Genomic DNA, 15,363 nt, shown 5'->3' with positions numbered 1-15,363 from the left:
CACAGGAAATTACATATAGATACACACACACACACACACACACAAACACTCTTACCGTTAGATGTCCTTCATGGTGGTCGGGGAAGTGAATGAACAGATACTCGGTGGCCACCAGCTGCATGATGGAATCTCCCAAAAACTCCATCCTCTGGTTATGTCCTCTGAAGAAAGACAAGACAGGAAAACATTACAGACTGTTACTGTACAAAGGCTGTGCTATAAACTTAATGTTACTATAACATATACTCTATATATTCATTTATCATAACTTCATTTGTGATATTAATGTTGACTTCTACCTAGACCTTCATAATATTATAACCTCATTCAGGATATTGACCCCTTAAATAGCCAGGGCCCACCGGTGGACCCAAAGTTTAATTACATCACATTCCGTACCACTTTAGAATAAGATTACCCTTATAAAGCATTTATGCATGATTTAATATTAGTTTGTTAATGGTTATTAGTTAAGTCATAAACACTTTAAATACCATTAATAAGCAGTTATAACACATGAATAAATTCGATGGAGAAGACAAAAGATCAGTAAACATCAAAATCTGAGGTTTAACAGTTTAAATGATTGTGGGTTAACCATTAAGCAAACCGATCACTATTGCCCTTTTTATTTGTGTTTTAACTGCTCATTAATGATTTTAAGGTCTTTATGACCTAATTAATAATCACTAATAAACTCATTTTCAACCATTCATGAACACTTTATAAGGGTAATCTTGTTTTAAAGTGGTACCCACACTATAACTTAAGAACAGCTTAGCCAGTTTGCATTGAAATCTCTGTAGTTACTGAACAATAAGCCGGGGTCTTTAAGGGGTTAACCTCATTCTGGAATATACAACCTCTTTGTAGACATTCATTTTCAGTTATTATAAATTCATTCTGCATATTAATGCTATTAAAACTCTATTTTAGATACTAATGCTATATATGTGTTAAGACAACATTCTGGATAGTCATTTAATTATAATTTTATCCTGAACATAATTTTTATTATAATGCCATTTTGGCAGTTCCATTCTTAGCACTCATTCCATTAGAACTTTATTCTGGATATTTTTATTTTTCTGGATTTTCTATATTTTTCTCTCATTTTCTTTCAAGATATTAATTTGGTAACACTTTATTTGACTTTAGATGCTTAATTTACTTTCAAGTTACATTCAACTAAATATCTACTAAACTGACCATAATTTTCTTGAACTCTAAACCTGGCTCTAATCCTAACCCTAACCTTAACCTCAACCCAAAACCTAAACCTAACCCTCACCCTGGTCCTAGTCCTAACCCTGGCCCAAATCCTAACCCTAACCCCACCACTGTTTAGAATTGACCGAGTGTCAACAGATAGTTTGTCAGCAGTTGGAACATCTGTAGATAATCTATAGGGGACTATAGTGGACTGTCCAAATAAAGTGAGGCTGTTAATTTTATTATAATAAAACACTGAGTAAAGTATTGAGAGACTGTATTAAAAGGCATACGGTAGAGTGTAAAAGTCTCGGGCACCTAAGCACACAGTTTAAAACCATTTAACTTGGTAATAAGTGTGTTTTTGCTTGTTAAATCCCCGTTCATTAACAGAATAGATGTAAATAAACATAAATACAGTAAAAAGTAAATAGAATTTTGAAAAAGTAGTTGAAATCTTCTGAGCTACTCTGAAGATCTGGTTTTAGATTTCTCCTGGATGCCCGCAGCCATCGCACAGATTATGAAATTCCATCATCATCACACTTAATTACCATAATGAACCACTGTAGCCAAATCAGGCACTGGATAATAACTACAAATAATACTGGGCTGCCATGAGCAGAAGTTTGGGAATGGTTAAACAAACACACTGACAAAAACACTACTTTTATTACTGTTATCTGTATTTATTCTAATATTGGTGTTTTTTTTCATTTCCACTATTAGATAAATAAGTGGCTTTTAATCTAATTTTCTCAGCTTAAAACTTGTGCATAATACTGTATATTGTTGTATGCAATTGTTTGGGCACCGCTGGTCAAATGGCATGTTGATTTTCTAAGTTTAAATGTTTTCTTCAGACATGTGGTCAGGTGATCTCAGAGAACACGGACTGCAAAGCTGCTGGACTTTTTAAACACCTCGGTGTCACTGCTGGACTGAAAATAGTCCACCAACCAAAAATATCCAGCCAACAGCGTCCTGTGGGCAGCGTCCTGTGACCACTGATGAAGGACTACAGGATGACCGACACAAACTGTTCAGCAACAGATGAGCTACTGTCTCTGACTTTACATCTACAAGGTGGACTGACAAGGTAGGAGTGTCTAATAGAGTGGACAGTGAGTGGACACAGTGTTTAAAAACTCTGCTGTGTCTGATCCCCTCGTACCAGCGCAACACACACTAACACACCACCACCACGTCAGTGTCACTGCAGTGCTGAGAATGATCCACCATCCCTAATAACACCTCACACACACACACACACACACACACACACACACACACACACACACACACACACACACCCACACCCACACAGTGTAAGTACAAAGGAAACATGAAGTGCACTGGAATTGCACAAGGAAGGACAGGGGGACTGTGAAGATACAACACACACACACACACACACACACACACACACACACACACACACACACACACACACACACAGTGTAGGTGCAGAGAACATCAAGGCTCTTTAATTAAACAGAATTATAGATTAGAGTCAGAGATGTATGCTGGCACTCTGCCAAGGCACACTCTGTGTGTGTGTGTGTGTGTGTGTGTGTGTGTGTTAGAGCTACACAATGTATCGTTTGTTAGCCGGTATTGCAATATTGGACACTGCAATGCCGTTCCTGCAGAAGGCTGCAATATGCAAATGAGTCTTTAACAAACAATTCTTTTTTTTAAAATTAGAAACCCCTCGAAGTTGCAGGTGTACAGTTACAGTTAAAGACTGCAGCTCTTCTGTTGATGCCCAGTTTGTGTTAGCAATCCTCCAAACCAGAGGCAACCAACCCTGGTCAGCCCTGGACAGATTTCTTTACAGTGGTGGGCATAGGAACCAGAGGTCACAATGTCTGCACTGCAAAAATAGCCATTTTATTTATTTTTCCAAAACTGCCACTGCACCTGTATGTGTCTTCCGAGTTCAAATATGTTGCTAACGGTAAATGAAAGGTGAATCTGGAGAAATTTTCTTTGGGTTAAATTGGATACACCATGAATGGATTTAAAAAACACATTTTAGACTAAAACTATTGCAAAAGGGTGAATAATGGGAATCAGGCAGCATATCTGTAACCACTTCATGTAAAAGCTTTCCGTAAGTGAGCTTTCAGAGGCATTAAACTGTATCAGCACTAATGTGAACGATTCTGAGCAAGATTCTTTAGAACTGAGAATTTCACATCAAACCGCTCTGAATGACTGTTATAATCTTAACAGTTTAATTATGTAGGAATTTTTAATAATCAGTGGAATTTCCCTTCATGCAAGGGTGCAGGGCAGCTTATTAGATGCAAGCTGGAACTAAACTCTGTGGAAAAGTATATTTCCAGGAGGACGGGTAGTGACAGCTTCTCTGAACTTTCAGACACTCATGGTTGGATATTTTTGGGTGGTAGACCACTGTCAGCCTGCAAGTGACCCTTACGTATATAACACCAGCAACACTGCTGTGCCTGATACACTCGTAGCAGCTCCACACACACTACCATGTCAGTGTCGCTGCTGTGCTGAGAATGATGAACCATGAACTGTCCAAATAATATCTGACCAGCAGCAGAACTGTGGTCAGAAACTGGTCAATAGTGAATCAGCAGAAACAGATGGGCTATGTTTTGTAACTGTGCACCTTTATAGTGGATCTAAATACAGCAACAAAAGCCATTTCACCCCCTACACTTTCTATAGTGCATTAAAATCTGTCAGATTGACCACATGGATCATATGGACATTACAGGACATTACAAAGTGCTTTTTTTTTTTTAAAAGGGACTAAATAGGTGCCATATCGCCCTCTACACTTCCTGTAGTGTACTGCGATCTGTCAGAATGACCACATAGATCATTTGAGCATTACAGAGCACTTTTCAAATGAAACAATAGAAGCCATAATCGCCCCCTACTCTTCCTGCAGAGTACTGCAATCTGTCACAATGAACGTGCACATCGTATGAACACTGTACACCATTATAAAGAACTTTTTGGGTGGAAACATTTTGCACCCTACACTTGTTGTCATCGACTAAAATCTGTCAGAATGACCACACAGGTCATATGGACATTACAGAGCATTAAAAAGTGCTTTCAAATGAAAAAATAGATGTCATACCACCCCAACACTTCCTGTAGTGTCTTAACATTGGTGAGAATGAACGTGTGCAACATACAAATAAATAGACTAAATAGGTGCCATATCGCCCTCTACACTTCCTGTTAAGTACTGCAATCTGTCAGAATGACCACATGGATCATCTGAGCATTACAGAGTACTTTTAAATCAAACAAGAAGCCATATTGCCCCCTACACTTCCTGTAGTGTACTGCAATCTGTCAGAATGAACGTATGCATCATATGAACAGTGTAGAGCATTATATATATATATATATATATATATATATATATATATATACATATATATATACACACATACATAAATAAATGAAAGGTCCTATACATAAGAGCTTTTTGAATGGAACAATATATGACCTATCGCCCCCACACACGCTGTCGTCTATTAAAATCGGTCAGAATGACCACACAGATTATATGAACATCACAGAGCACTAAAAAGTGCTTTCAAATGAAGAAAAAAGAAAAACAGCCATATCGCCATCAACACTTCCTGTACTGCATTACAGTCTGCCAGAATGGCCATGTAGATTAAATGAACATATAGAGCATTACAGAGACTAATCACTGCAGCACTATATTTCAAAATGCATGCTCACACACTCAAACACCAAACTGCACACACTCCTATCTCCCCCACACGAGCACACCCACCCACTTACAGCTACACTAACACACAACCTTTCCAGCATGACACACATACACACAAAGCCCTATGCTAACACATGTACAGAGTGGTACATTGGTGATGCATGAAAAGCTCTTTTAGAGCACAGCAGAGGTTGAGGGTGTCATATAAGAAAGGTTAGAGTTTATAGCTCCATTACAGAGCCTGTGGCTTTTATATCATGCCGTTTTCCGAAAATGGTTTCATTAGACGTGCTGGGACACAACCTGAGGAAAGAAAAGGATGAAAAGGAGGAATAATCGGAGGGAAAGTTTGAGAATAAAACATAGAGAGAGAGTGGGAGGTTGGTGCGCGAGAGTGTGAATGAAGAGAGAGTGTTAGAAAGAGTGCTTCGCAGAGAGAACACACTGCCCTAAGCCAACCTGCTCTGAACTGCAGCATCTTTAAAGTAATAGATTGATGGAAAAAAAAACAAAAACAAAAAAAAACAGGTTTTACCTGATTTTCATTCTTTTACCCCAAATATTTCCGATCAGATTTAGTTCTGCAGATTTAGTTCTGCACTGGAGCTAAAGTTATTAATACGTGTTGGGCTGAATCTGACTCGTCACACAGGCATACGGATGCCAGACGATGTTTTTTTTTTTAGAAATAACTGCAAACCTTAGATTTTCCAACTTAAGATAAATGAATAAAAATAGAACAACAGAAATTGCGAACGAGATCTGGCAGCGCAACATTGGCTAATGTGGCTGACTGCTATGGTCAACTAGACAGTGATGTTTCGCTCATTTTCAAGAGTTCAGAGTACGTCACACTATGCCCCATGTGTCAAACACAAGGCCCAGGGCCTGGTATAATTCAATGTGGCCCTCAAAATTATTTTGATTTCTATTAATATTAGCCCATTTCACAATGAGATGCACTACAATCCCCAGCATGCACTGCAACATAATTTGCACTCACACCAAAACTGGCTGATCGACTACATCTGGGGAAATCAGAAGGTTTTTCACCATTCCTTTGAGTCAGTGGTTCTGAAAACGGCCCTCATGGACGCCCAGCCAGTCCACGTTTTTGCTGTAAATCTTGGGTTGAGCAAAAATCTGGACTGTTTAGGGGTCCCAGGGGACCAGTTTGAGAGCCACAGTTTAAAGCGATCTCAGTTAGACTTGCTCATGTGGTCTCTGATACTGTATGACACACTGATATAAGAATAGACAAAAGTATAAAGCATAAGTAAAACAGTAATAGCAGCCATCTTTAAGTACTTTTGATCTGTGTCCAATTACAAATGCTAAAGGAAAAATACACTTACTATAAGGACATTACCAAAACAAAACAGATTTCAATGTAGTTTGGTGCTACACTGAGTGATAAACTGCGGTAGTCCTTTAAAAAACGGACTGTAATCTCACCTCAGCCTTGTGGCAACGGAGAACTAGATAAATCAACAAGTAGCAAACTAACAAAAGCAACAGTGGGGAAGCTACAGTTTCCCTTAAAACAATAAAAACAATAATCATAGTAATAATAACAATTATAATTAATAATCCTTATTCACAGAGCACCTTTCACACTGGCGACAGCTAAGAGTGCTTTACAGACAGCTGATAAAGCTTAACAGTACTAGAAGACACCATGTGTATTCATTTAAATTCATAAGGCAATGACACAGATCAAACACCAAAGAGATGCAGAATTTTTATTAAATGCTAAGTTAAAGAGACACATTTTTTTTCTTCAAGTGAGCACGGAGCTTGACTCTCTAATAAAAGGTGGAATTGAGTTCCACAGTTTAGAAAGAGGCCTCCTCACCTTTACTGCATTTTATGGAAGGTATCTGCAGGAGGCAGATCTAAGATCACGTGCTGGAACATAAACAGACATTCTGTGGTGTAACACAGCGCTATGTACATGATTTTTGATTTCGGAATTAAATGGAACTAAATCATGGAACTAAATACAATCTGATGAGGTTTATTTTGTCATCTCTTTACAACAAAATTCATTGTTTTTTCAAATGGAAAGATCTTGTAGGACCAATTTTGAGCAAATAAGACAAATTAACTACGCAATGTAATAGAATTAATCATGATTAGTTATTGTAGACATTTGGTAGCACTAGAGTTTTGATGACAACAAGCTACAGTGTCTCATTAGGCTGAATTTAACTTTTACCAGTGTTCTATAAGAGCATAGATAGAGATACATTCTAAACCAAGGCTGGCAATACATTCTAAACCAAGGCTAAGGGCAACTACTTTCAGTTAGCAACAAGAAACAGGGAGAGGGGACAGGAGATCTGGCTGCTGGTTATGGTTTGAGAAATGACCAGCAAAGCAGGTTGTATATTTGCTTGCCTTTTATGAGTAAGACCTTTGCCTATATGTTTGCCAAATCATTACATTATTGTTAGAGAGAGAGAGAGAGAGAGAGAGAGAGAGAGAGAGAGAGAGAGAGAGAATGTGAGTAGGGCTGGAGCCAGACTGAAGTCAGGAAGAGGATGAAAGTAAAGGGACGAGGGCAGGAGCGAATGAAGGCTCCTGAATATGGATGAACGTTGGAGAGTTAAAGGTGCGTCTCGGCTGCTCGCCGCGCCGATAAGTGTGTTTGCGTGTCCAGACGATGTCAAGCGGAGAGCGGTTTTTAAGGTAAAAGCGCATTAAGCCGTTCTCTTTCAGAAAGGGCTGGCTGAGGAGCGAGGGAGGGGGAGTTTTCCGCTTTCATTCTACGTCCGGCTTTCATCCCCAACACCTTTCAGTGCTCTTTAAAACTGAGGCGTGGAGAGCTGGAGAAGAAAAAGCTTCCCTCCCTCCGCCTCAGCCTTTTTTCTCCTCACTTCACTCTTTCATCGCCTGCTCCCTTCCTCTGCATTATTCACCCCGGTTTATCAGGTTGTGGCCCGCTCTCTTCGTCTCCTAGAGAGTCCCTTAAGGAGGGCAAGCGATCAACAGATTACGATGGCTGAAACTAACGATTACTGCTATAATCAATTAATCTACCAATAATAAACAATCTAAGCAATGTCATCCCAATGTCATCAATGACTTCCTGTAGTGTATTGCAATCAGTTGGAATGATCACATGGATTATATCAATGTTATAAGCCATTATAGAGCACTTCTTAAATGATACAATAGCATATGGAAGCTATATCGCCCCCTATACTTCCTGAGGTGTGCTACAATATGTCGGAATGACTTTGTAGATCACATAAACAAACGTGAGCATTATGAAAACCCTATTTTTTTTCCATAATCAGTATTACTAACCTAATAAATACCATTACTGATTGATTAGTTGTTGCTAACCTACTCTTGACCTATGTTACTACATTATGTATGGATTAAGCCTCTTCAGAAGTTGATCGGTTTTGCCTTGGTGCAGATCAGAACATTCATATTTCAACCCATTTTTGATAAAAATACAGTTCTGTGCAAAATGAGGGACGACTCTTCGACGAAGCCTCAACAACTAAATATCTATCGTTTAGTGTGTCCACCCTTCGCCTTTATGACAGCTTCTCCTCTTTTCAGGAGACTTTAGTTCTACATAGAAATTTTTATATTTTATGTTTTTCAGCACCTCCAAAGTTCAGTCTTGGTAGTTAGTTTAGTATTTCCTGCTCACGATCCAAGTGATCCTAAACACATTCAGTTATACTGACGTCTGGACTCTGGGGTGGTCAGTCCATTGTTCTGAGAACATTAGCAGCTTCTTTCGTTTAGTCCGCAAATTTTCTTCTTTGTTGTGTGTCTCCTTTTCTCAGTGAGGACTTCTTGACATCTACACATCCTTTCAGACCCATAGCGCTGAGTCTTCTCATAGTGGAAGGATGGACAGAAACAGCTGTGGACTCTGAGTGGAGCTTGATTTTCTCCTCTCTCTCTCAAAGATCAGTGCGTTTACATGCACTCAATAATCCGATCATAATCAGATTTCTGCAGTTTTCTGATTATTAAAATGGTCATGTAAACGGCAAATTACGATTTCTTAGATCAGAGTAAGGTCTAGAAATCTGATTAAGAAATCTGACAAACAGAGCTGGATTTCAGGTCAGTAATCAGATTTCTCAGTGCATGTGAACTCTTACTCTGATTTCTTTCGGATTTCTCAGTCTGCACATGTGCGAAAACAGACGGCGGTACCGGAAATAAGCAAGCAAACCACTTTTGGAGCGACGCTGAAACCAACTACATGCTTGACGAAATGAAGGATTCAAATATTTCTCATCTTCTAGATGATGTATGTTCATATTTTCAGGTAAAGTGTCGCGATGTTTAAAAAAAAAAAAAGTTGCAGCGTGAAGTTTGAGTTTTACATTATGTTTACGTCACGCCTTCTTCTGTGAGTTTACTGGCTGGTTGCAAAGCAGAAATCCAATTACTGCCTGACTCATGTAGACCCAGAGTTTCCCATTATCAGATTACCCAAGTGCATGTAAACACTTTGATCGGATTACTGACAAAATCTGATTTTCTGCAGTTATCAGATTATTAAGTGCATGTAAACACACTGACTGCTCGTTTTATGGAGGCCGCTTTGGTGGTCTACCTGGTCTTGCACAGTTGTGAAGACTTCCATCTTTTCTATATCTTTCTATAATTTGCAAGTGAAGGATCTGATCTCTAACCTCCTCTGAAATATCTCCTGAAAAATGAATAACTTGTACTTATTAGCAGTTTTGACTGGAAATTATATAAATAACCAGTGGTTATTGACTGGCACAGTACTGTATATGAGTCACCACATGAGATATACTGCTTATACATAGCAGTTACTCTTATTAGCATTAGTCTAGCTCAACACTGAAGTCCATGCTGGTCCATTTGCTAATCTTTTGGGTGTATTTGTCTTCAACGCTTCATGTTCATCAAAGAGCAGGTGCAGCCTCAGTGATGATGTGACAGTTTTCTTTTCCAAGCTATTGTTAAAAGAACAGATTGAAACTCTTTTAGCCCAAAGGTGGTTTAAACAGCTGAAGGATTTGAGTGCTGATGAGTGCTGACACCACAACAAGGGGATAAAATGTGTGGCCTTTGGCTTTATTCCCAAGGTAGGGCTTTTGGCAGTTGTTCTTTCAGTTTTGCAGTTTTAACAAAGAAAAATGGAAGGAAAACCATCTGAAATTTCCATTGCCAAACTTTTGATGGGCAGTGTATACACTTTTTTCTGCAACCAGAATAACAATGCTGTTTTGTGTAGCCGTGCGACTGTGAATTAACACAGAGAGTGCGAGCTGCGATTTCAAACAAATTTTAGTGCTTTCAGGTTTGAGGATGAGGAGTGAGACCGAGTGCTTTCAGACATTTTTGCACTCACTCAGCTCAAAAGTCTACTGGGAGACAACACACTGATGGCTTTCACAAGAGATGAAAACTGGGTCTCGTTTTTTTCATCTCACTCTAAGGATCTGAGGAGAAAAATAAAATAATAATTTTAATAAAATAAAATAATAATACCATTGTCACACATACATGACCAATCACAATTTTGGCTCATGAGGGGCTCCAGTCTGTTGTTTATAAACTGATTAGCCATATAACAAGGTACACCTAGGCTATAACGAAATGTATTACAATAAATATCATATTTCATTTGTTGCTATGTTTTTTTTTCTCTTTTAATTCTACACTATATGTCTAAAGTATGTGGACACCTGACCATCACACCTCTATGAGCATGCTGGAAACCCCATTCAAAACAATGGGCATTAATATGGAGTTGCCCCCATCCTTCTGGGAAGGCTTTCCACAGAATTTTGGAGTCCGTATGTTGGAAATTGTGCCCATCTAGTCAAATAAGCATTTGTGAGGTCAGGCACTGATGCTGGACAAGAAGGCCTGGCTCACAATCAGTGTTCCAATTCATTCCAAAGGTGTTTAGTGGGGTTGAAGTCAGGCAGGCCACTGGAGTTCCTCCCCACCAAACTCGTCAAACCATGTCTATATGGACCAATGCTGGTCATTGTGCACAGCGATCTTAGGCCTGTGTGCAGCTGCTCGGCCATGAAAACCCATTTCATGAAGCTCCCGATGCACAGTTTCATTCTTCAAGAGGCAGTTTGGAACAGCTTGTAGTGTATTTTTGACACATCTTTGCAATGGGCGTGGCTGAAACACCTGAACACAATAATCAGGAAAGGTGTCCACATACTTTTGGCCATATAGTATACACTGTCCATAGTTTTACTGCAGCTGAAGTGGTACCAGAGTTCTGAGTGCAAACTCTACATTCCAGCCTACAGCCTATGACCGATCAGAGCAAGTCTTTTTACAGAGCATACTTTGACTTCAGGGTCATCTACACTGCCTGATTAGTCACGCTATTGATTTCAGTGACATAAGTCAAGTAGAATTTCTATTAAAAGTCAACCTGCAATAAAAATGTACTTTTTTTTACTTTGTTAGTTCATACCCTTGATCATATTAAACATACTAGTTTTTCTCTGATCTTTAAGCAAAGTGTACTGACCGTTCCTCACCTCTAAAACATCTAAGATTTAATTACGTCATTTCATGAGTGGGCAGAAAAGTCATATTAGCCAACAACAGGCCTGTGGAGGTAACAGAATTCTCTTATTCAGATAACTGCAGTAAACCCCTGAATCACTGATGATGCATCCAGACACATTAGCAGATAGTACTGTTAGTACTTCTGCTACTACTAATAATAGCTACACTTTTTCTTTCAGCACTTTTGAGACGGTTCCTAACTCTGAAGTAGGCTTTAGAACAAGCACAGTGAGAGTTTAAGCTCAATCTGTCAAATAAAGAAGTTCATCAGTTCAGTAAAACGTCTAGTTGAACTGCTTACGTTTTCAGGAAGAGGCCGTTTGACTGACACTTTTTCAACGACCAATCACAGCCTCCTGCTTGCCGTGGCGTGTCGGAGAAGGTGATTGTGACAATCACACGGCTATATCTTGCTCTGAAAGGCTTATTTTCCATATAATTGTCAAGTGCAGGCAGGCGGTCACTATTGCTGACTAGACTTTATGGAGGAAAAAAGAAATAATCTCCTGTTTCTGCATGGACGTGCACATACATGGACAGCCAATCAGAATGCAAATGACAAAACCCAGATAGTTGTGGGCAGCACTGCATGAAAAACATCAGATGCTCTGTTTCCGTGTGGGCACGATTCATCACATGCCATTTAAAAGACAAACGTCTTGTTTTCTCATAATTCCCCATTAAATTGTAATGATTTTTACAACTTCTAAAACGTCTCTGATTTTTAACTACAACACTGAAAACCAGTGAGAGGGGAAAGAGAACACTAACCAATAATATACATTTAACCTTCGACCTTCGACCACCTGTACTTATCAGTGAGTTAGCTCAGAGGCCTTCCCTGATGCTGCGCTTTACTCGGAAACATGCCACAGTACTGAAGAAAAGAAAATGCATTATGATTTCCATTTCATGTAAAGCCTTAGCAGTTATGCTAAACATTGTGATGGCTGTATATTCAGGAAAGTTCAGGCAGATGTAAGCAATCTAATTCCTGTCAGACTCTAGCAATGCTACAAAAAATATCTATTCTGTTATTCTGAGGCATTTACAATCACAACACACTATAAATCCAACTAACACCATTTGGCTGTATTGATGCCACAACAATAAATGTTGGTGTTTCCACTTTCCTCACAATTATCACCACATTTATAATATTTATCATATTTATTTAATCATATTTTAACTCAACAAGCTTGATGTGTCATCTGTGTGTCAGTGTGAACAGCAAAAAAACACGCTGAATCTGACATTTTCAATGCTCATTTGATACGCTTTCAGATGTGGTACTGAAATCCGATACGCATCCGATATGCAGAAATGAGTCTGAACAGCCAGATCGGAATTCATGCGACTTTTACGTCAATCCAGCTCAACATTCTCCATAATTTTGCGCTGCTGAGACTGTTTGGGCTGATGTTTCTGTACAAAAATGAGAAAAGACTTATCAAAAACCCTCCATGTTCAAAGAGATTTTGAAAGAAATGCCGAACGCGGCTGTAGCAGAACAAGGCTGCAGCGTCAAAGAACAGTTAAAAGTCCAAAAGCAACGTTTAAAGAACAGACACGGATCAAGAAAGTGACCGCGCCCTTTTTACGGCGAGCTTGAACACTTTCTGGGTGATGAGCCCAGCTGTCAGCCATCGGAACTCCATGATGGCTCCTGTGATGCTGGTGAAGATGAAACTGAGCCCTCCGGGAGCGACTGGCGTTCGTTGGCGGTCATGATTGTTTACCTCTGGACGAGCCGCGTGAAGCAACGTGACGCATTGGTCTTCTGCACATGCAGGTCAGTTTTGGAGCACATAGTGTGAACAGCCAAACAAAAAAAATTGGATTTGGTGAGAAAATCAGACTTGGCCCACTTTTCCCTGCTGTGCGAATGCAGCCTTAGATGGATATTGAATCATAAAAAAGAACCCAGCATGACGTTTATGGTAAATGGCTAATGTCAGAAGCCTTATTGTGAAATTTGTTGTGTGGGTTAGGCTGGTTCATTTTACCAAGCCAGGTGTTGTGACCCCAGAAAACAATGAACAGGTGATAATATTTGAATAATGTTGATTTTAAAATGTTTATGTTTTTGAAAGAAATATACCCATAAATATATGTTTTTAGGACAAAGGTTTACACGTGTCCAAATACTAAGACTAGTTTATACGTTTGCAGTAGCGGTAAATAACTTTCAAATATTTTTTAGGAATGTGTGGTCACACCAACTGATGGGGGTAAAATCGATGGTCCTGTTTAAAAATGAATTTATCGCGGGGCTCTCGAGTGGGGCAACCGTCTAAGCATTGGCCCTATCATCAGGAGATCGCGAGCTGGATGGGTGGGTAGGATGGCCCCCCTCTCCCCCCATCACTCAGCACGACGCCAGTCAGCGCAGGTGTCTGTTAGCTGACGTAACAGATCTGGCGGTTGCTGCCTTTCTCCGAGCGTGTTTGGCAGTCCAATGGCGTTGCGTTAGCGGCAGTTTGACAAGATGCAGTGACGCTTCACAGGTCTCGGAGGAAGCCTGTGTTAGCCTTCGCCCTCCTAGCACTGGTGGTACTGTATGATTGGGAGAGTCCTAACTAGTGGGTGGATCTGGAAACGACTACAGTGGGGAGAAAATTAGGAAAAGATTTATCAGTGTCCTTTTTCAAACACCGCTTTGAAAGCCTATTCATAACAATGAATAAACTGTTTTGGACTGACTGTTTCGACACAAACACATTTAGATCTGCACTGAGAGACTCTAATCTCTCCCTTGATCCACAATGCCTCATCTTTCAGACAAAATAAAAATATGAGCACATTGTACTGGAAATAAAAGTACACAGCATTTACACCTTTAATCGACGTATTAAGCGACATGATTCCACTTAAAGCCTGTAGACTTTTTACACAAAGCTATTTTTTCCCTCACATACCTTGAAAAAAAGTGCATGCAAACAACTGTTGATGGGGTGTAATTTGGATCGACTCTTTGATGAGACCCACAGATAGACGCTAATTAGGCCTTTACGTTAAGCTGCTTCTTCTGAGGTAAACATTACGAGGCAATTATAATGCACACCATTAGCAAACATACCTGCAAGCATAACAAAAAAGCAATTATCTCGGGAAGTGTGCTGAAGACTGTATCCCTAATTTCATTAATAATGTTCTTGGCTCAAGATACAGCCGTGCTTTGTCTTTTGCTCAAATAGAACAATCGTGAATGGCCTTTTGGATTCTCCATCGAGCAAAATTGAGCCTGTACATGGAAAGTTCGTGCACAAATGCCACAGTCATCAAGGAGGATTTGATCAGCCCCGATACAGCTTGCTTCTGGCCCGTAAAACCACCACTTCCTCACTGAAGTGAGTTAGAGGAGTTATATTTGGATACAGCTGTTCCATTTAAACAGAGACGTGATGCAGTGCATGAAGGCTGAAGCATCTCAAACTGTGGGCAACGAAGTTTCTTGTAATCAGAACTAGCGTGAAGTGATGGAGTATCCTTGAACGTTCCCTTCACGAAAGGGTAATTTGGATCAACTCTTCAAAGAGGACCCACAGATAGAATCTAATTAGGCCTTATTGCTGGGCTATTTCGTCTGAACCAATTTTAAAATGTCATTAACCCATTAATATTTGAAATTTCAAATTTCCTTGGGTCCATATGTTCTCTTAGCTTGTCTGGGGGGAAAAAAAAATCAAAAGGATCAAATCACAAACAAACCATATGGCAGAAAATCCTTACTATATTCAGTTCACTTAAGCCAGCATGGACTCTGATCACTAATGGCTAATAGTGACAAAAAGTATCTGCTCAGTAAATCAAATCCAGCTGAGAGTCGTCTAAACAAGAGCTTCAAATCGAGAGGT

The 15,363-nt window shown here is 39.6% G+C and overlaps 1 protein-coding gene across 4 annotated transcripts in view; it reads right to left on the bottom strand.

Annotated features, from left to right (window-relative positions):
• drosha (drosha ribonuclease III) overlaps window positions 1-15,363 on the bottom strand; it is a 231,618-nt gene that overhangs the window by 60,466 nt on the left and 155,789 nt on the right. For all 4 annotated transcript variants that reach the window (XM_036572116.1, XM_036572118.1, XM_036572114.1 and 1 more), the window contains one exon: window positions 56-161. In XM_036572116.1, the coding sequence (XP_036428009.1) occupies window positions 56-161 (106 nt within the window). The remainder of the gene's footprint in view (window positions 1-55; window positions 162-15,363) is intronic.

Source organism: Colossoma macropomum, unplaced genomic scaffold (assembly GCF_904425465.1).
Source record: "Colossoma macropomum unplaced genomic scaffold, Colossoma_macropomum, whole genome shotgun sequence".
Taxonomy (NCBI): domain Eukaryota; kingdom Metazoa; phylum Chordata; class Actinopteri; order Characiformes; family Serrasalmidae; genus Colossoma; species Colossoma macropomum.
The sequence above is the reverse complement of the archived record's forward strand: the minus strand, read 5'-3'. Positions and strand labels throughout refer to the sequence as shown.